Here is a 20,262-nt window from a genome sequence, read left to right on the forward strand (position 1 = left end):
CACTTTGAGTATTGAAATATATGTTTTATTGAATATCAAAGATGTCAACAATTATTAAGATTAATAATTTTTGGAATGTGTGAACGAAATAGTAACATAACTGCCATTTTTTTATTTTTTAAACTACGTTCTTTTTTTTTTAGATATTCTTTTTATCTTGATGAATTGGCAATTTGATTTTATTTAAATCGCGTAATGGCATATAGAGCATATAGGGAATGAAGAGAAAAGCATAAGGTGTATAGAGAATAGAAAAAAAACCGGAGTATATAAAGAAGAAAAGAAAGACGGGGCATATAGAGATTAAAAAAAACATAAGAAATAGAGAAAATTAAAAAAAGAATATAAGATACAAGGATGATATAAAAAATATAAAAGATATAAGGATATAGAGCATATAGAAAAATAAGATAAAAATAAAAAGGATTACAGAATGGAAAGATTGCCTTTAGTAATGCGCATGTTGTTGTTAAAGATATAATAGGGCGCGATTACATAAAACTGGTTTCCATTCGGTGGGTATTGGACCAGACCAACTTGATGACAAATGTTATTTACACTTATAACTGCATAAGTCGGTTGCGTTTGGTGGCCTAGTGTATGGGTGCTTTGTGACCATTGTTTGACGATAGGTACTGATGAGTCATGACCAGCCGCGTCATGTTCCTTCATGACCTCCACGAAAGCAAGAAAGTGTGGGAAGCCATAGAAATCTACATGCTGAAAGTAGAACTGTACTGTACCAACGAGCCAGCTGTGAACAATTACATTACGGTTGCTAAAATAAATAAATAAATAGAATGTAAGCAACTTTTGATTGTATATCGAAAAATATTATACTTACTTTCTATAGGGGCAAGTAAACATCACGTAATGGTTGCCACGGCTGGTCTCGTTTTTCTTTCTTCAGTACATGCATGAGGAATATACAGTTGAGTCCATCCACAGACGTGCAGCTACAACAACAACAGAGTCACCAAACTCGTGGCCAGTCAAGCCTGTTGTTCTCTGGTAGTATTTCAATAAAGCTTCCTTCACACTAGGGCCGCCTACACCTTCCACCGAATCATCATTCAAATTAACAAACTGATGAAACGGCTCCCACAACTGCGCACCACTAGGATCATTAGGAAGGTCCATGTAGCTCTCTCTTCCATATGGCTTTGGCCAAATGAGGTTGATTTCATCACAGATGCTGATTGCTGTGCTGGTATAATTGTGAATCGCAAATCGCTCGACGAGAAAACTGGCATTTCGGCCACCCTTTGATTTGGACTTTATCAATTTCGAGAAGACGCCAATTACTCTCTCCATTGAGCGAGTGGAGTAGCATCGCAGGGGGCCTTGCTGCTTGATGATATAGGGTATATGGACCAGGTAATGTTGCACTGGTCGGAAAACACTACGAGACAGGGTATTATTCTGGACTTGTTGGTATAAAAACGAGTGCCAGTGCTTGAAGTATCTATTATTAATATTTAAAAAATGGTAACAATCAGCTATTTGTAATGATAATATATGAGATGTATAATAACTTACAACTCCATCTCATCAAGCAATTCTGATGTCAACGTCCATTGCAAGGCAAGCGCACAACCTTTCACGAGAGATAATAGAGCTGTTTTGACAGCCCTATTTGGTAAATAAGGCACAACCAAAGTGGGGACAAGGTATAAGAGAAAGTAAAGCCAGTCTACTGCGCGAGTACCATCGATCTTGGCAAATACGTTGTCGAAACTACCTTGAAATGAGGTGGGTATATATTTTCGTGAGCTGGTAATACAGTTTCCAATTGTTACAAGGTCTGCTCTTGGTATATGAAAAGGGTATTCGGTGGTATTGAGGGTATTGTCTGGATGGGTATAATAAAATTTGGTTTCCTTTGTGAGGGTGACAGTAATCAGGTCATACACAAACTTTCCAATCCCTCTTGCAATTAAATGAAGTTCATCTAATGCAAAAAATGATGATCCAGAGAAGGTTGAGAGTTGGGTATATATGCTCGGCTGGTATATGTTCTTCGACTATTACAAGCAGTTATTTAGTATGAAAAAAAGATGGCTAATTGAACATTTGTATACTTACAGGGTTGCCTACTTTGAAGTCTTCCAAAGGTCTTAACCGGGCGGAAATGTCATCAAAGTACATGCCATGCCGTCTGTTAGTAGGGCATTTGCCTTTGGTCTCACAAAAATGGCAACCAAATAAACTTGTATGGGAACCAATGTGGACCATATCAGCTACAGCTGGAATATCGCCAGAAGCAAGCAGAAGATAGACCTTGGATCTGCAAAGCTCCACTCCATTGTGCTTGACAACCAAGCTATGTGCCTCAAGATCTCGCAATTCATTGATGATGGGTATAAGAAAGGAGTCCAAATGAGTTGGCTTCTTGGGGCCAGACAAGATTGCCAGTTGCAAAAGGTATTTGTTGGTATATCTAAGTATTTTATTAGTAATTTTTTTTAAAAAAAAAATGTAATAATAATAATAAATAGTAATAAATTAATTAATTACCTGATGGATGGGTCTAGGTTGAATATTATGCAATGGATGATGGTATATGAGTTTTTGCCTTTCTTTTGATTGACAAACCCATCAGTATAAAGCCCAATGGCAATATCATCGGGATTGGAGAACAGGCCCTGCTGCACCAACTGCTTGTAATTGTCACCATCAAAAATGTCGGTTAGCTGACCAGCTACAGATTCCCGGTTTGCTCTGTAACAGAGGAGTTCTCTTGTGGCTGGATCTGCCAACATTTGAGAAAGCATATCCCCAACTGACATAAGTTTCATACTGGCGGCTGGTGTCTGACTTTGATCGGGATCAGTCTTGTATCGCGGTTTGCCGCAGTCAACACAAGATTCCTGGTCGTCATTAATGCCATACAATCGACAACCACTAGAGCAGACATCATACTCATGGCCCTTGACACTTGACTTTGACTTGAGCAAAGCATCAACAGTTTCGCCATGACTGATCTTAGCCCCAGGTTCTAAAAAAAATGATATCACTACATGTTAGTGATCTGGAATTAAAGTACAAGGTAACAGAAAATATAATATTTTACCCATCATTATATCGTCATGGTCTCGGATGACAGTGTTTATAAATTGAACAATGTCTCTATATGCTGCTCTAGCAATTCTATGCTGTAGCATCAATTGAGACAGATGAATACTCATCAACTCGGCCTTGGTAAAAGTATTTGTACTGATTCGGCTGCTGTCGTAAATGTGAGCTTCACCCTCACTGTCCTCAAAATTACATGCGCACTTATATGAAATAGTATTATCAAGCTCCATAGACTCCATAGTATATTCTGTAATACATTATTTAGTAATTGGAAAATAAATAATACAATTACAGCTCTTTTCATTACCTGAATTGCTAACAGATTCATCTTCATTACTAGTATCATTTTCGTCATGGTACATGTCAACATCATTCAGAATAGACTGGTCAATTTCAGTCATTGTTGCTGAATCTCCTCTGTGAATTCTCTTGTGGTTTTGCAGCTTCTGGTAGTTATCAAAAAACAAGACACATTGATCACATTGGTATTGCTGTGTAGATATTCTATCTCTCTGCTAGCTGGCGTTGGAAGAAGACATATTGGTTGGGTTGGTACGTATGTAATATATAAAATAAAGCTGCGAAGAGGATTTTGGTGCTATTCATTAAATGTAAAAGACATCTTTATATACTCTTTATTTTTTAACCAAAATGCTTGCAGCTCTTTTTTTTTTCTCTCTCATAGTGATGATATAGCAATGATTACAGTAATGTCAATGCTAGGTGAAACACCTGTCAGTAAATAATTCCTGTGGTTGGAAAGATTCTTCTTCATTAATAATTATTATATAAGTTAAAATACTTCTTGGTTGACAAGGGGGTACCATTAAAAGAGCACTGGTGAAACAGACATGTACTCTTTACTTGTGAGCGATTAGATATTCTTTGGGCTTTATAAAGAGGTATATGTATATTTAGGATAATTAATGACCAAATAATTTATGTTTTTTTTTAAATAAATTATCAATTACTCTCTAATATCAAAGGCAAAGAAAAACAGCCTTCTAATAATTAACAGTTAAAAAAAAGTAGTACTGTCTAAACACATTGGTAGAAAAGACATATTTATATTATCTGTGTTGTACTAATAGTATTTTTGAGATAGTGAATATATATTTAGCTAATAGCATTATTTTCTTGTTTATGTATAAAACTTAAAGAAATAGATATAGATAATGAGGGCTATAGTCTGATACTCTTTTACTGACATCATCAAGATAAGCACTACTGATCGAAAGGGGTGTTAATTGAAAGTGCCGATGTGAGTTAAAGCACACCTTTTTCAAAAATGTACGGTTTCAGTCAAAAATGCCCCTTGGTAAATAATAGTAATGACAGTTAAAATTATTTTTACCTTTGATGATAGCATCAATCAAAACGCGTTTTAGTCGATAATGATAATAAGTATGATATGAACTTGAGTATCATAACATTTACTTTAATATTGATAAAAAGGGGCTAATTAACTATATGATGTTCAGATGTTATATAGCTACTGTAGAGTATATTTAAAGTTATAATTTTAACTGGTACAGGGTTTTGTCATCGAGAACTTTAACCAAATTTCATGCTATATCTGCAATATGTATAGAGTTATATTATTATATCATATACTTTAAAACGTTTAATATGTAGACGGTGCAAAGTATGAATATTTATACATATAATATTGATTTAAAGTCTAATTCATTTTATCTTTATATTTCTTACAGTTTTGTTGTGTCAACACGAAAAGACTGTATCATGTTCACATGAGCTACTGCAGACAGGTGCAGACAGGTGCATACAAGTGCATAAGCATCCCTTCTTTTATATGTTTTGTTTGTACATCTGTCTGTATCTTTTTCATATAAATAGCTATCAATTGCTTGTAATAAATCGTTGCCTTTCTCAAACTCAAATCGCTCTTATTCTACTTGTCTAAACTATCACCTTTTCTTTTCAACTCACTGCTTATAGCTAAAAAAAAACTTAAACATGTCCGATATTAACACAACTCTCCTCAACTCAATTCAAAAGATTGAGGTTGATCTTGCTGAAATCAAGCAAGCATTGCGCGAGCTTCAAAGGCAATTCAGCAATCAATTTGCACCAGCAGTCAGTGCGGAAGATCTAACTACAATGCAACAAAGCATTATTGAGCAGAGTTGTAAGTCATATATATTCTGTGCTTAGATGTTTATTTACTTTATTAATATTGTCATACATTTTTTGTAGCTCTTGAGCGCATTGCCGAGTCTGTGAAAAGAGCCCAGCTCACAGAGTACCCTGATCAGCTTGGTAAGCGAGTAATCAATACTGGTGGCGAGTTCAAAGGAAAAAACGAAGCGCAAAAATACAATCTGTTGCTTCAGATTCTTCACGAGCAGGACTGGAAGGCGCGCTGCAAAGAAGTTCCACAAGGGCAGCCTTTGCCCCCATTAGTCCCTCTTTCAGACCATGATTTGACAGTAAAAAGACTGCATCTCAAAACATTAGGCTGTATGGTAAAGCATGATATCATTGACAAAGACTATCCTGCGGCCTCAAAAGAATGGAAGAATATCCCAGAGAAAAACAGGGAATACTACATGATGCATTTGGAGAGGTTGGCAAAGAATGGTGGATTGCACATCCACCAATGTAAAAGAATGTGGTGTGCAAGAAGCCTTCTTCGGGAAAGCTTCAAGAGCGACAACCAGACGCACAAGAGAAGAATGGCAGAGAAGAACAAAGTAAGTTTATCAATTAACAAATCTATATATTGTAAACTTTAATTAACATCGTTTCCTTTTATTATGCTATAGACACAGCGAGACATAAGTGATTCTTCGCTTTCTTCTCCTGATATGTCAGAAACTGGTGATGTTGAGTCGCCCATAATGGCAGATGTGCTGTAAGTTACCATTGTTGCTTTTTCTCATGCGCTGTTAATACAAAACTAATATAAACTTCTTACTCTTTTATGTAGGTCTCCTCCACCCACAGCAAGTGTCGAGCCTGCTCACAAGAGAAGCCAAAGATCGTAGTTTGGCTGCTGTGATTGGCCAAGTTTGATTTTTTTAGTCTGTCTTTAGTGCATTTTTTTTCTTATCTCGTCATTTTTCTTTTTATGTTTTTTATTCCTTTTTTCTTTCATATAAAAAATTTATTGATCTCTTTCATATGATTGCTAATGTTGTGATTACAAGAATTTGAAGCTAATGTACAGCATCTACAATTCCGCTACATTCAAATATAAAAGGAAATAGTATATAGCCTTTTTTTTGGGAAAAAAATTAATAGTAATATTTTTGTACTGATATATTATACTTGGGAGTCGTTCTATTATATGTAAGTATATTGAGTAGAATAAACACGTTAAGCTTTCTAACAAGATGCTCATTCCAGTTGTATGAATCAGATTCGAATTAGCTTCATGTTACATGACTTGAATCTTTGCTCAAGTTTTTCTTCTTCTATGATAACGACTTTCTATAGTGCTTATGTTTTATTGCTTTTCTTATATATAGATCTTAAATATTAATACATTCTTTAATATATATATATATTCTTAGAGTAAATGCTTATTTTACTGAACAAGTAAGCATATTATATAAAGGTAAGCATTATAATAATATTATATCTATTTATTTATTTTAAGTTTTTTCTCTAATATTAGTATATTTGTAGAAATTGGTAAAAAATAATAAGTGCTATCTAAGATATATTAGAATACCCAAAGTATATGAAATACAATTTGAATAGTAGTGTTTTACTGCATACGTTTTGCAGTAGCTAAACAGAACCATTTTTTATTGCGAGTGGCCAATGGAATTGTTTTTTCATTATTACTATTATTATCATTTTCATTTAATAAAACATGCATTGAAATAAAGATTCAATTCAATTAAACCCGATTCAATATTGTATAATAAAAAACAGACCATTCTGTTAAAGCTGCAAAGGAAAAACAAGAGGTTGTGCTAGAATTGAAAGCAATAGAACAAAAGAAAGAATGTAATAGAGGAAAGGAAGGACGCTTGATTTTTTTTTTGAAAAATGGTAACAGTGCCTGTTTTGGCTTTTTACATAATAAATAACTGCCATTTTTTATTATGAAAAAAATGGTAACAGTGCTTGTTTTGGCTTTTTACATAATAAATAACTGCCATTTTTTACTATGTAAAAAATGGTAACAGTGCCTGTTTTGGCCTTATACAGAGTCATAACTGTAATTTTTTATTAAGTAAAAAATGGCAGTTATGTTACCAAAGTGGTAACATGTTACCATTTTCTCCGCCGTAGTGCATGACAGATAAAAGAACTGCCAAGTGTCATGCCCAGAATGATAATGACAGGAATATGGATAAAACCATTAATGGTAAATTAAGTTATCAATTTTTCATTTATTTATATGATGTATTCTAATCCATTAGAACAAATAGTTTTGACAGCCGAAGTAAACACTGGTGAAGCTGATATGGACGTAGATCAAATTGAAGAACATATTGAATGTAATAGTATTTTATTTTTTATACCCAATGCGCACTCTATTTAAACTCGGTACCAATAGATGATAATTACTCCGATGGTGCACCCTCACCAGAGCAGTATGTCAATACCCACTTACCTCTTTTGGTGGAAGAATCTCTTTTTGAAACAGAGGAGTATACCTCAGAGTATGAGTCTGAATATGAGTCGTTGGATGAATTTGAGCAAGAAGAACAGAACAGAGAGCAAGAACAGGGTAAATATTAAAAATAAACTATGATTGAAGAAAAAAGGTTTGACTTAAAGAAACAAAAAATTAATATTATTTTATGATAACTTACAGAGTCTACAGAAAACCTTCCAGAGAATATTTGGCATCAAGTAATTGCGGTTTTCACTGTGATATTTATTTCTAGCTTCATTGTAGATGAAGGCGCAGTAATTTTGATTACATTCATAAATACAATCCTCGAACATTATGGAGAGGATTTCCGACTTCCCACAAGCATTCCGGGTTTGAGGAAAATGACAGGATACAATGACTTGACAAATGGCGTATCAAAATATGTAGCATGCAGTAATTGTCACACATTGTACGATTATAGCAACAACACACATACATCCTGCAATTTCAAAAGAGTTGGTAGTAAGACGCATTGTAAGAATGATCTCTACAAGTCTAGTATGAAGAACGCCATGATTCCAAAGTGCACATTTGTTTATAACTCGTTGACAACTACCTTGAAAAAAATGTTTACACGTCCTTCTTTTGAGAGTATGATCAACAGATGGAATTGTGAACCAAAAGTCGACGGTACTTTATTCGATGTATATGATGGAAAGATGTGGAACGAATTAGTGGATGAGGATGGTATCCAGTTTGTTTCGAAGGAACGATCATTACTATTGACACTGAACATTGATTGGTTTCAACCATTTGATGGAGTAACATATTCTTGTGGTGCGATATACCTGACAATTAACAATCTGCCGAGAGAAGAGCGGAACAAGGCAGAAAATGTCATTCTTGTTGGATTGATGCCTGGACCTAAAGAAGCAAGCACCAACGAGATCAATAACTATTTGCGTCCTCTTGTTGATGAACTTATGCTATTGTATAAAGGTATCACAATTGATACATATAACTGCTCAGGTGCTCTGGTGCGTGCTGCTCTGTTGATGGTTGCATGCGACATCCCTGCTGCAAGAAAGACGTGTGGGTTTACATCTCACAACAGCACATGTGCATGCTACAAATGCAATCGTCAGTTTGCTCATGTTGATGGGACCACTGCTGTAAACTATTTTGGGCTTAAGTTTTTGGAATGGGTAGGCCGCACAAAAGAAGAAAATCGCAGACATGCAAACCTGTGGAAGAATGCAAAGACATTGACAGAGAGAAAGCGATTGGAGATTGAGAATGGTGTTCGTTGGTCTGAGCTTCATCGACTTGTGTACTTTGAGCCAGTGCGTGCAACCATTATCGATCCCATGCACAACCTTTTTCTCGGGACTGCAAAACGAATGATGGATATTTGGATTGCAAACAATTTGCTTGATGACAAAGATTTTGTAGAGATGCAGGAAGAGGCTAATAGAATGGTACTCCCTGTAGGGTATACGACTCTGAAGATAAAGATTGGAAAGACATTTCCATTTATGAAGGCAGATGAGTGAAAATCATGGTGCCTGATATACTTTCCTGTTCTGCTTAAGACACGCCTGCGAGATGATCTGCTTGGCAATTGGATCCATTTTGTCAATGCATGCAGAGAATTGACGAAGCCAAGTATCACCAAAAATGGGATCAAAAAAGCTCACGAAAGTTTGGAGAAGTTCTGTGTTGGTTGTGAAGACTTTTATAAACCAGATGTATTCACGCAAAACATGCATCTCCATCTCCATCTAAAAGAAACGATTGAGGACTTTGGGCCAATTTACGGATTTTGGCTATTTAGCTTTGAGCGCTATAATGGTGTATTGAAAGGGTTTGAGACAAACCAGAAGAGTGGGTTCGAGAATACCTACATGAAAAGGTTTCTTGAGAGTTCTTACAATGGTGACTTTTGTCAAGCGCATCTCAGAAATGTTACCAGCCCTTTACTCCTCTCTCTCTTTCTCAAGCTGTCTGGTCGTAAAATCTATAATCCTGCACTTTCGCCACATCCTTTGATACCGTCATTCTTTCACTTGCCAACGTTCCTACAATCCGCTGAAAAGCCTTCAAAGCAAACATTTGGCAACGAACCTCTACCTCTTTCCGCTCTACCATTGTGTTTGAAGCCACCAACAACAATGAGAAAATCTGAGTATGATTGTCTGCTCGATTTCTATAAAATTGAGTATGACAATGATTCTCTTTGCAGTGCCAAGACAACAATCAGGAATTGTTGGTTTGTGAATGACCGAATCCAGAAGATTTTGTCCATCAATCTTCTTGGACAAGTTTACACAGGTGGAGAAGGCTTGGTCATTAGAGGATCGCATATACAAGCGAAATTTATTGAAAAAAGTGGAGACTCTGAGGAAAGATATGCTGGTCGTATTAAGTACTTGTTCTTGCACGATTTTACACCAAACCTCACGCACACCAACCTTTCCCCTTGTCACAACCCCCAACACGTATTTGCCTTCGTTGAGTGGTACAAAATTCCTCGCCATCAACCTAGAATCAAGCAGGGCATCGAGTTGTATGAGCCAGAATTTCTGAAGTATGACTACGACAACATTCTGCCTGTCCACCGTATCTTGTCGCCAATTGCAATTGGAAGTCATATGTCTGGTAGTGGTGCGGCAAAAGTCGTTGTTATTCCTCTGCCAAGAAAGCTGTACGCTTAATAAAATACTCTATCTTTTTTTTAAACTAATAATAATAATATAAAACATAGTTCATAGACATAAAAAGAGATGTGATAAAGAGTGCAACTAAAAAGACAGAAATTTTATTATACGCGTTTTGACCACGTAGGCATTTTTGTGACCAAGCCACGAGGAATTGTCTCGTGTACTAACACATGACTCCGCGACTTCAACTGCGTTGCTCTTTTTCCCAAGTCATCTCTGGCGAGCTCATCAAGAAAGTCAAACACAGTATTCAACTATAAATGTATATATACATCAGGAATCAAACAACAGAAAAACCATTTTATATAAAACATTACCTCATCACTACGCCAATCAGGACGAGATGCAACAACAGAAGTATCGGTTTCTGTCTCATCACCAGACATTGCATCTCTGTAAAAAACGCCATTATAATCCCGATTAAACTTTTCAGTGACAGCATCCTTATGCTTTGTGTACGTTCTTTTTCTCCTTTTATTAAGCTACTATATATATAATATTTTAAGTATACTTGTCAAAATAGAATTATTATAAATAGAAATGCTTACAGCAGTCTTTCTATTTCCTCTTCTGTTTGAGGTAGTGTTTGTCTGTCTGTCTTCTTCAGTAAGCTTACTAGCAGCCAAGCGATTGTAATAGCTGTTTACAATTATACCACATAGCTCTTTTGGTGGTACCATAGCTGCTACAGGTTGACGACGAATGTAAAGCATCAAATCACTTGCAAGATTCTTGTTAAACTCGTCAGACAAACCAACATTGACATCCCAAGTTGGTTTATCATCATTCTCTCTGATCAACTCCAAATCATCTGTCTTAAGATTAATATCTCTTAACCGCCCCCGAATAATACTCTATTAAAGGTATATTGATGTTAGATTTAAAGGGAGATTGTTTTTATAATTTTAGTATTTGAGCTTACTGAGATCTTTGGGTGTCTTGCGCTGCTTATGATGTCCTGAGGATCCATATCAGAATCCAGAACGGCTTGCATGCCAGTCGATTGAGCACCCACCTGGCATTGTACTGTTCAAATAGTCAGTCTATTGGAAAACAATATAGTTTGTGTTTAATTACCTTTCAATTCACTAACATCGGAACTAACGGCTGTCATTTTGTTATTGAGTGTAGCGAGAAGACTGACTACATCATTAAACTCTGACACTGGAATTGACATATTTTCTGGTCTAGGAGCAATCATTGGATTTGACGATTCTATACGCCCAGTGTTGACTGCGTTGATCAATGGCCTAGATGTTGATCCATTGGTACGTGCGTTCTGGTTGATGTTAGTTCTTGGAGCCATTATCTGTATTTTTATATAATAAAATAATAAGTTTCTGGTATATATTGCTTGATATTTCTATTTTAATAAATTTTTAAGAGAGTACTTTACACGTAAAGAATTGTAGAGTAATTGAGTGATTAAACAATTATGTTAATGATTAAGTGAGCAAGTTGAGCAAGTGTATGAGTGTGTAAATACTTCTTTATTTAAATGATCGAGGAGATCGAAATATATTATTTTGAAAAAAATTGAGCTAGAAAACAACTTCTTTAGGTATATAGTAAGTAACAATTGTTTTATGAAACATATAAAGCTATAATTAGTAGACAATTTTTTTTTCAAAGTAAGAGAAACAGTCTAATAACTTTTTCAGGGTCTACGGCTTTTTCAAACACTGTTTTTTATTTTCCCACCTTTTTCTGTTTTTCTCTACTCTTTAATAATATTAATAAAAATAACACTCTTTTAATCCTACTATGTTTCACTTTAGGCACCCTTAATATATACATATGATGCAGGTGTCTTTCATTATACAAGAGGTACTTTACTATTAAATATATCATTATTTTACTAACTATAAATTACTTTAAATAGCCATTACATATATTTCTCTGATATAACCGGTGCAGACAAAAAAAAACACAAAAACATATTGGTGGCATGTACGTATATATCTATATCAACATCTTCTTCCCAGTATTAAAAACAATATCTAACATCTACTTTAAATATAGCTCACCCTTGATTTACATATGGTCAGTAAAAACAAATCATTTAAAGAATATAAGGGTACGTGTTATTCATTTTATTATTGTGTTGTTTTTATTTTGTTTTGTTTTTTTATATCAGCATTCTCACTCTCCTTTTTTATAGTTGAAATGGTTCTTCACATTCTTATATGACCGGTACTCAAGGACAAGACATGTTCCTTTAGTAAATATGTATGTATATGTTTTATATTCCTTTCTTTGTAATATATACTTGAATGACGCATTGGCTCGTAGCTTTTGATAATATAAATCTGTGTTTTATTCCATTATTAACAAATTATTCTAACAGTATGTAAGTATCTTTCTACTCCCTTTAATCAAATAGCTTCAGTAAGCATATATACTCACTATCCAAGTTTATTAATTCAAAAAATTCTGAAACAAAATTTATAAGAAGTACAATATAACAGATTAGTGTATTTAATAGTAATACTATATAGAATTCTTATTATTGCCAAAAAAAAAGGCTTTTTTTATCCAAAATAAAAACAAATAAAAAACCATTTTTCAAAACAAAACAATATCCAATTGAGTAACTCGTGCTTAGCATTTGCACCTATGAGAATTTTTTCTTCGATTCATTTAGCCAATAAACATTAAAGAAGTGCCCTGTTATTACGCCTGTTATTACAAAAACAAGGCCTACATCAAATTACAGGTATAATCAGCGGTAGATAATACATTGTTCTGCATTTGGAATAGTCTATATAATTGATCCCCGAGAACAGTTGATACACAGACCTTATACCTAAACTCCCGGTTTTTATTTTTGGAATAAGATAGTATTCAATTATTTTTGACACTTTATTCAATAACTTGTCAACTATGATTTCCTTAATATTTACGAGTAATTCATTTTTATGTGACAAAATATCCCGATAATCAAAACCTATTATTATAATAATTCCCAATGGTTTTTGCAGTGTAAGTTTTTGAAAAAGAAAGAAAAATTTAATTTTAAAAGTTAATCAAACTGTGGGCAAACCAGTAATTTCAACTCACAAGTTGATAATACTAGAAAGTTCCAGCAGAATCAATAGTATTCTCAACTCGACTTTCAGTTTAATCAACTTGCTACTACCATATTTAGAAATTTCGGAGTAAAAATAAAGACATTTCATTGGAGGATCCCATTTTTTATTTCCAAAAAAAATGAGTTATGATACTATAGCGTTTATAACTCTTGCACATACAGTGCTAGATGATCTTAAAACCTAGTGGAAAAAATATCAACTATAGTATATCATGTTATTTCAGTACTGTTTACCCATATATATATGTCAGTATTTTCTTACTTTTTTCCGGTGTTTGTTTATTAGGCGGTTTAATTTTAGGTGATAAATTTACTTTTTGTCAATCTTTTCAAAAAACATAGTTTTTTTAGCTTCAAATTAGATTTTTAGTAATGTTTTAATTATTATAGACCAAAACAAAGGTACAAAAGCAGAAAACTGCCATTTTTTCTGTAGTGTAAATTAAAATTAGATGTTCAAGACTTTATTACTAATTAAAAAAGTTGAAAACAATTGAAAAAGATAATATTATTACAGCTAATAAAAATAATAAAACACAATTTAAAAATTGATTTGTAATGTATTAAGTTTGTTGTGGATTGTAATGGATCACTTGGCAAATAAAATACAATGATAATAGAATAAAGTAGAAGACAGATACACTAAAAGACAGCAAGCAGCAATAGTTAACAGATAAGAAAAGAAAGAACAACTAATAGAATCATTGTTAAAAATAAGAGAGAGGGAAAGGTATATAGAAAGAGAATGACAAAAACAGAAAAAAGTAATAACTAACAAGGAGACCAAAACTAACAAACAATCTTCCTAAAACCAAGAAATCAATATGTTATGTTGCAAGATGATATAAATTACAAAGAAAAAAAAACAAGAAAAAAATACTGAATTGGATCAAAAGATAATATTTTAGTGAATAAAATTGCTTCTTTTTTATAGTCGATAAGATTTAGAATTGCTAATAGAAGTTAAGAAAAATAAAGATAGTAAAAATAAAATGATAAGTAATTGATATGGCAAGAATAAAATATATGGATAAAGATACAATAAAAATATAATAATAAAAGTACTGATGTTGCGCAGAGATGTTAGAAAATGAATTGTGTGCATTGTAGAAAAGAAAGGTTACTAGCATGGGGAACCATGATTTTAAATGAGTACAATGTAGACAAATATGTTAACAAGGGAAAAGGAAAAAGTATTGTATATAAAAAGAACAGGGAATGGAAATGAGATTTTTCCTGTGCACAGAAAAATTCTCCTCTTAATACCAAGGGCACAGCACCACATAAACAAACCGTTGATGTCAGCCTCTTATAACTGAGACGGCACATCATGACACAGCACCAGACAAACTCACTGAGCAGACTGACCTTCCGGTACTGGACACTACGACATGGCCAAAAGCTGGACATGCCCATAACACATGTGATACACTGACATGTGTGATACTCTATTGTATGTATGGTGTGTACAAGAAAAGCAAGGTACGGGTAGTAATAAGAATTGAATTCTGTAATAAAGTAAAGTTATTTAAATTGGGAAACAATTGTATAAAAATGTAAAATAAATAAGAGAAACTACTTCTAGAAGAGAAAAATAGAAGGAATTTTATAAGGGAAAGAATATCTGGAACTAGCAAAAGGAAATGAATAATGCTAATGTAAAATAAACTAAGTTAAGGGAAATGTTTAGAGAATAGAAGATTGAAAATTAACTAAGATAATTTTTAAGATAATTTTAAAATAAAAAATAAAGGGAAAATTCAACAAAACAAAAATCATAAAATTCAAGAGGAAGAAAAATAATAGAAAATAAATAATAAAAAATAGTCAATCATCCACAAAGACTTGACAAAAAAAATAGTAAACAGAAGAAAAATTTATAAAAGAGATCAGAAAAAGTAAACAACATCTTTAGAAAAAACTTTTGTATTAGAAAAATTCAACAATTGTTTATTGATTGATTTTTGAAGGGTTATTTATACTACTTATTGAATAAAATTTATGGTAAGAATAGATTACATTGATATCTCAGAGATAATTGAAATAAAAAAGATAGATAAAATAATTATAATCAAGATTTATCATGAAAGAAAAATAAATGAAGTTATAATACATAACTACAAAGAATAGAAAACATTGGAAGAAGTATGTTTTAAAGAAATAAAAAAACTACAGTTAACAATTTTAGTAAAGTAGTGTTGAGAGGAAAACGTCACATTTAGTGTGTAAGAAAAGTAAGAAAAATAAAAGAGGGAGAAACTAATTTTGGTAAAGAATAAAGGGAAGAGAAATTTATTTTCAGAAAATTGGAAGAAGAATAAAAATAAAAATAATGAGAAGTCAAATTTTAGAATAAGAAATAAAATTAATATAAATAAAATTAAAATTAAAAATTAAAAAAACAATTATAATTGGGGGTTTGAGACTTTGTGACTGATTAAAAAAGTTAAAATCGATTGAAAAAGAACTAATACTGCGGTTAATACATTTTATAGCGCACCAGATGAAAACTATAATTACAGCTGAATAGCGCAGAGGAAGCGCGTTGGGCCCATAACCCAAAGGTCGGAGGATCGAAACCTCCTTCAGCTACAATTTTTAAAAAGTTTTGTTTTTGTTGTCGGACACTATTGTGTCGTACCCGAATTCTTGTCAGCCAATCAGAATGATGATTACACAGAATTCTCTGTCAGGTCTCGATCTGGTATTTCTTTTCTGGCACTTGTAACTAAGTCACAGAATCAATATCACTGGGGATCGTTAAGTTTTTAAGAATAGTTTTTAGATAAGAATAAAGATGTCTTTTTATTAAATGTATTTCCTGACTATTTATACAAAATGATAATTGATTTCTGGCTAAAAGAATAGCTATGATAATATGTCTTAGATGCTTGTTGTCCAGTAATATCTTTTACAAGTATATTCACCATCTTAAATATCTAAAACATATGTGAAAGACCAATTAGCAAAGTCAAGGACTTTTATCCTAAAAAGTCAACCATTGCTGGTTGCTTGTAACTCCCGATTTTGGTTACCAATGTCAACTCTGACATTATCCCCTCCTGGCTTTGTGATTGTCCATGAGCACCAATGTCATCAGGTGAAGCCACAGGGTCAACCGCGTCATTTGGAATTTTGGTGTCAAGGAGTGTCATGGCAGCAAGCCAGGCTGAGCAATAGGCGGTTGGATTGTACCAAGTGTCATTAGGGGCATCACCATTTGTCTTGTATAACCAGTCGACGTGAACCCATGATGCAAGAGGTTTTCCTTCCATGGTTTTGAGCTGATACGTACCATATTTGTTGTTCTTGTTCATCACAATAAATGGACCCTTGAACTGTGGCTCCAAACCAAAACGACCTTCATGCGTGAGCTTGACGTGATTACCAATCTCAAACAATACTTTCTTGATCACTGCGTCCCATTTTTCTTTGTCCTTTGAGCTCATGACGCTCATGCACAACTCAGCAGCTTCCCTGGCTCTACCAACATTTTCCAGTTGGTCTGCTGTCTGGTTGGCTATGACATGTGGGTCTTTTGAGATAGTCTTGTCGAGGTAAGCACTGGAAAAATAACAATAAATACACATGGGGAAATTCAGGCATACTATTGTGAATATTCCGCATTTTACAGTGGGGTTTTGCCTATTTCCACTGGTACCAAAGCTGATCTGGTTACATGTGCACAGACCTGCTATCTACAAGTGTAAAGTTCGATAGCACTAGTGAAGTTGGGGTCAATAGTAATTTTATATCTTTGTATATAATAGAGTACCAAGAAAACTTTATTTCAAACTTTGTTTTTTTGCTGTAATACAATCTGTTTCCATGTTAAAGGTTAATAATCAGGGACTACGTCGCATGTGTATTGTTGAACTATCCCTGGGTGAATAGTTAGAACCATGGACATTTTATTGCTTATAAGCCAATCATTAACACTCTTTATTATGAGGTCATAGATTATCTGCTCCACCAATTACTTGATATTCAATTATTATTGGTTTGAATTATAGTTTATTTTTGTATTTATTAGAAAAAATAGAATGATTCTAGGTTGATAGTATTGGAATAATATTATATGCCTCGGGCCGTCTTCACTGGTATCCTTCATATGACTCAAATCAAGCAGTGCTTTATATATAATGTTTGTAAACCCTCATATTCAGTAGTTATCTTTGGCACAGATACTATTTAACATAATAGAAGAGAAGTTAGATGTGTACTTAAATATTTACATGTTGTGAGTGATATATTAATTTGAGGATACATACAATATAATGACTGAAGAAGATAAAAATAAAACTTTGAGAGTTCGAGGCATGGCGCCAAGTATAATTTCTTTAACAATGAAAATAATATAGAGAAGTTAGTTGGAGTGAATTGGGTGACAGAATATGTAATGAACGTATCCAAAGAAAGTCAATTTATTTGTAGACCTAGATAGTACTTGTCAAGAGTTGATATAACCTTTAGTAAAAAACATATATTAATATACAGTATAAATAATACTATCATACATATTAAGAGAATAAAAGAAGAAGTCTTACCATGTCAATGATGGTGCCAAGAGATAGAGGTTCTTGATGCATTGCATGTTTGGCAGATGAACATTCATCTGTAATAAAAATTATATTCTGTCAGATAAATATTAAAAGTAAATAAAAAATAAAATATTACCGTGTTGATGGTCTTGTTTAATTGTAGGGAATATTTTTGGCAATATTGTCTATAAAAAAGAAGGAGAAAAGTCAGAATAATTTTATATGATGATGACATGAAGTATAGTTACTAACCTGGACTAATCCGGATAGCCATTGTAAAGAGAATACATCAGATGGAAAAAACACGCTAGTATCTATGACAACTGAAATAATAATTATTATTTAGTTACATTTGAAGAAAAGAATTGCTTTAAAAAAAAAGAAGATATGTTACCAAAAAAGTTTGCAAATATAGTAAAACACTAAGAGAGTATATATGTATCTATGACAACAGAATGTGTTAATCTTGTTGTTGTCTGTACAGAAGTATTTTTAAGAAGAATGTATCTTACCAGTAAAATTCACAGTTATAACAAAAATCAGAAAGAGAAAGAAAAGAAAAGAAAATGGTTGATAAGGAAAAATATGGAAAAATATGGAAAAATAAAAAAAATAAGTAAATAAAATACAAAAAAAACAAAATAGGTAATTAAAAAAAATGAAACTCAAGAAAAATATCCAAAAAGCATAATAGATATAATGGTGTAGTATCTAAAAGCAATCTTTGTATCAATTTACACAGTGTGTGTACAAGAAGTTACTTTAGATATATTCTTTTAACCAAGATCAATCAAGACTAGACATCCTTTTTTTGGAAATATAAATATACGTTTTTGCTACAATCTTACTCACCCTTGCTCACGCACTCTTACAATTATTCTTACTTATACTCACACTTTCTCTCTCTATCTTCCCATCTTTTTCTGTCTTTTATTTTGGTATGTTTGATAATAAATATAATTGTAGTGTATAATAGAAATTTATTCAAAGAATATAAAAGCATTAACAGTTAATACATATTTGAACTTATATTTTTTAAATTAATAGAATATGTCTAACCAAAATGAAAGCTATCCCACTCGACGCACTCCTGCTGAGAGAGAGATGACAAACTCTCTTGCCATCTTGCGTCGTGACATGACCACTGTCATGAAAGACGTTGCTGATATCAAAGCAAAAACTTTGAACACTCCTGTGTCTGCTGTTTTGCAGAGTCAGCCGATGGCTTTAGTGCATGCTGTTGCTCCTGTGAGCATGGAAATGAATGTAGCTGGTTCTCCCACCATGGCTTCTGATGTAAAATCAGTCAACAAAACAAAAGCCTATGTATGTATCATACATATAGTAAGTTATATCTTTAATAACTTACCAAGATTCAATAGAGACTTCTTCGGGAGCATTTGTGGGACCCTAAGTTCAAGTCAAAACATTTGGCTGAAATTCAAGCCAACAATGGCAAGCCAAGGTGGAACACGGCTGTCAACTTCAACCAGTCGCCAAACACTGAGCTGACAGAAAACCTCGTTGCCTACTTGGAAAGAAATTTTGTAGGAGCAGGACTGAGAAAAAGTGATGTTCGTGACTTTGTCTACACGAACTTCACTAGCAGAAAGCGTGCAGCTAATAAGTCTCAGGCTAAAAAGAAGTCAGACAATGCTCGCAACAGAAGGAGTAGCCGCGAAAAGGAGGTAAGTTATACTTTATTTATTTATTATTTGAATAATTCTTATCTAAGTCATTAATTTAAAGCAAAAAAAGAAAACTAATTTAATATTTTCAACAGCACTTGAAACGTCGCAAAACAGCGTACCAGTCTAACAAGACTGCTATTGATGACGAGATGAAAAGAGATTGCTCTGGTCTCATTATAGAAGAGGCTATGTCTGTTGGTGAGTCAGACGATGGCACTTCGCCTCATGTTTCTTATAGTGGGCTTCGTCTTCGTCGTCCAGGTTGGAGAAGTGATGAGGTAATTAGTTTTTTGAAAGTTGAAATATTGAATTTAGTTAATATATTATATTGTATTATACTGAATAAAATATTAATGTCTTTAATATAGTACAACCACTTCATCACACTTGTTGACAAGAAAGTGATAGCTGATTTAGGCTCAAATAGCCATCAATTGCTGTCACATGCTTTTGGCAAAACCATTGAAGGACCAGTTTCTGATGCAATTGTGTCACAGTTTCCTCAGTGAGCTCTTAGAAACGGGCCCTAAATAAAGTTTATATTTTTGCTCTTTTTTTTTCATTC

At 33.4% G+C, this 20,262-nt stretch overlaps 5 protein-coding genes and 1 non-coding gene across 6 annotated transcripts; 3 read left to right on the forward strand and 3 right to left on the reverse strand.

Moving 5' to 3' along the window:
* Positions 1-426: 426 nt before the first annotated feature.
* On the reverse strand, positions 427-3,479 carry PHYBLDRAFT_176264 (hypothetical protein; the record flags this gene model as incomplete). Its single annotated transcript, XM_018437706.1, has 7 exons — positions 427-778; positions 914-1,465; positions 1,540-2,024; positions 2,086-2,158; positions 2,518-2,998; positions 3,074-3,325; positions 3,386-3,479. 7 exons carry the CDS (start codon positions 3,477-3,479, stop codon positions 427-429), a joined length of 2,289 nt encoding a protein of 762 aa, XP_018283392.1.
* A 1,576-nt stretch (positions 3,480-5,055) lies between these two features.
* PHYBLDRAFT_176265 (hypothetical protein) lies at positions 5,056-10,368 on the forward strand (the record flags this gene model as incomplete). The annotated part of the gene is made up of 14 exons (XM_018437707.1): positions 5,056-5,227; positions 5,296-5,792; positions 5,865-5,953; positions 6,029-6,082; positions 6,615-6,658; positions 6,730-6,735; positions 6,982-7,056; positions 7,287-7,315; positions 7,345-7,420; positions 7,476-7,553; positions 7,613-7,786; positions 7,874-8,305; positions 8,999-9,132; positions 9,247-10,368. 14 exons carry the CDS (start codon positions 5,056-5,058, stop codon positions 10,366-10,368), a joined length of 2,982 nt encoding a protein of 993 aa, XP_018283393.1.
* A 107-nt stretch (positions 10,369-10,475) lies between these two features.
* PHYBLDRAFT_153606 (hypothetical protein) lies at positions 10,476-11,680 on the reverse strand (the record flags this gene model as incomplete). The annotated part of the gene is made up of 5 exons (XM_018433205.1): positions 10,476-10,628; positions 10,692-10,817; positions 10,923-11,228; positions 11,297-11,400; positions 11,452-11,680. 5 exons carry the CDS (start codon positions 11,678-11,680, stop codon positions 10,476-10,478), a joined length of 918 nt encoding a protein of 305 aa, XP_018283394.1.
* A 4,305-nt stretch (positions 11,681-15,985) lies between these two features.
* Positions 15,986-16,057, forward strand: PHYBLDRAFT_t305. Its single transcript has one exon. It is a non-coding gene; the product is annotated as a tRNA-Met (tRNA).
* A 389-nt stretch (positions 16,058-16,446) lies between these two features.
* PHYBLDRAFT_176267 (hypothetical protein) lies at positions 16,447-18,280 on the reverse strand (the record flags this gene model as incomplete). Its single annotated transcript, XM_018437708.1, has 5 exons — positions 16,447-17,163; positions 17,701-17,803; positions 17,913-17,932; positions 18,013-18,080; positions 18,259-18,280. The coding sequence occupies 5 exons, from the start codon at positions 18,278-18,280 to the stop codon at positions 16,447-16,449; spliced, it is 930 nt and encodes a 309-aa protein (XP_018283395.1).
* A 776-nt stretch (positions 18,281-19,056) lies between these two features.
* Positions 19,057-20,206, forward strand: PHYBLDRAFT_176268 (hypothetical protein; the record flags this gene model as incomplete). The annotated part of the gene is made up of 4 exons (XM_018437709.1): positions 19,057-19,350; positions 19,389-19,694; positions 19,790-19,975; positions 20,066-20,206. The coding sequence occupies 4 exons, from the start codon at positions 19,057-19,059 to the stop codon at positions 20,204-20,206; spliced, it is 927 nt and encodes a 308-aa protein (XP_018283396.1).
* Between the last annotated feature and the right edge of the window lie 56 nt (positions 20,207-20,262).

Source organism: Phycomyces blakesleeanus, assembly GCF_001638985.1.
Source record: "Phycomyces blakesleeanus NRRL 1555(-) unplaced genomic scaffold PHYBLscaffold_46, whole genome shotgun sequence".
NCBI lineage: Eukaryota > Fungi > Mucoromycota > Mucoromycetes > Mucorales > Phycomycetaceae > Phycomyces > Phycomyces blakesleeanus.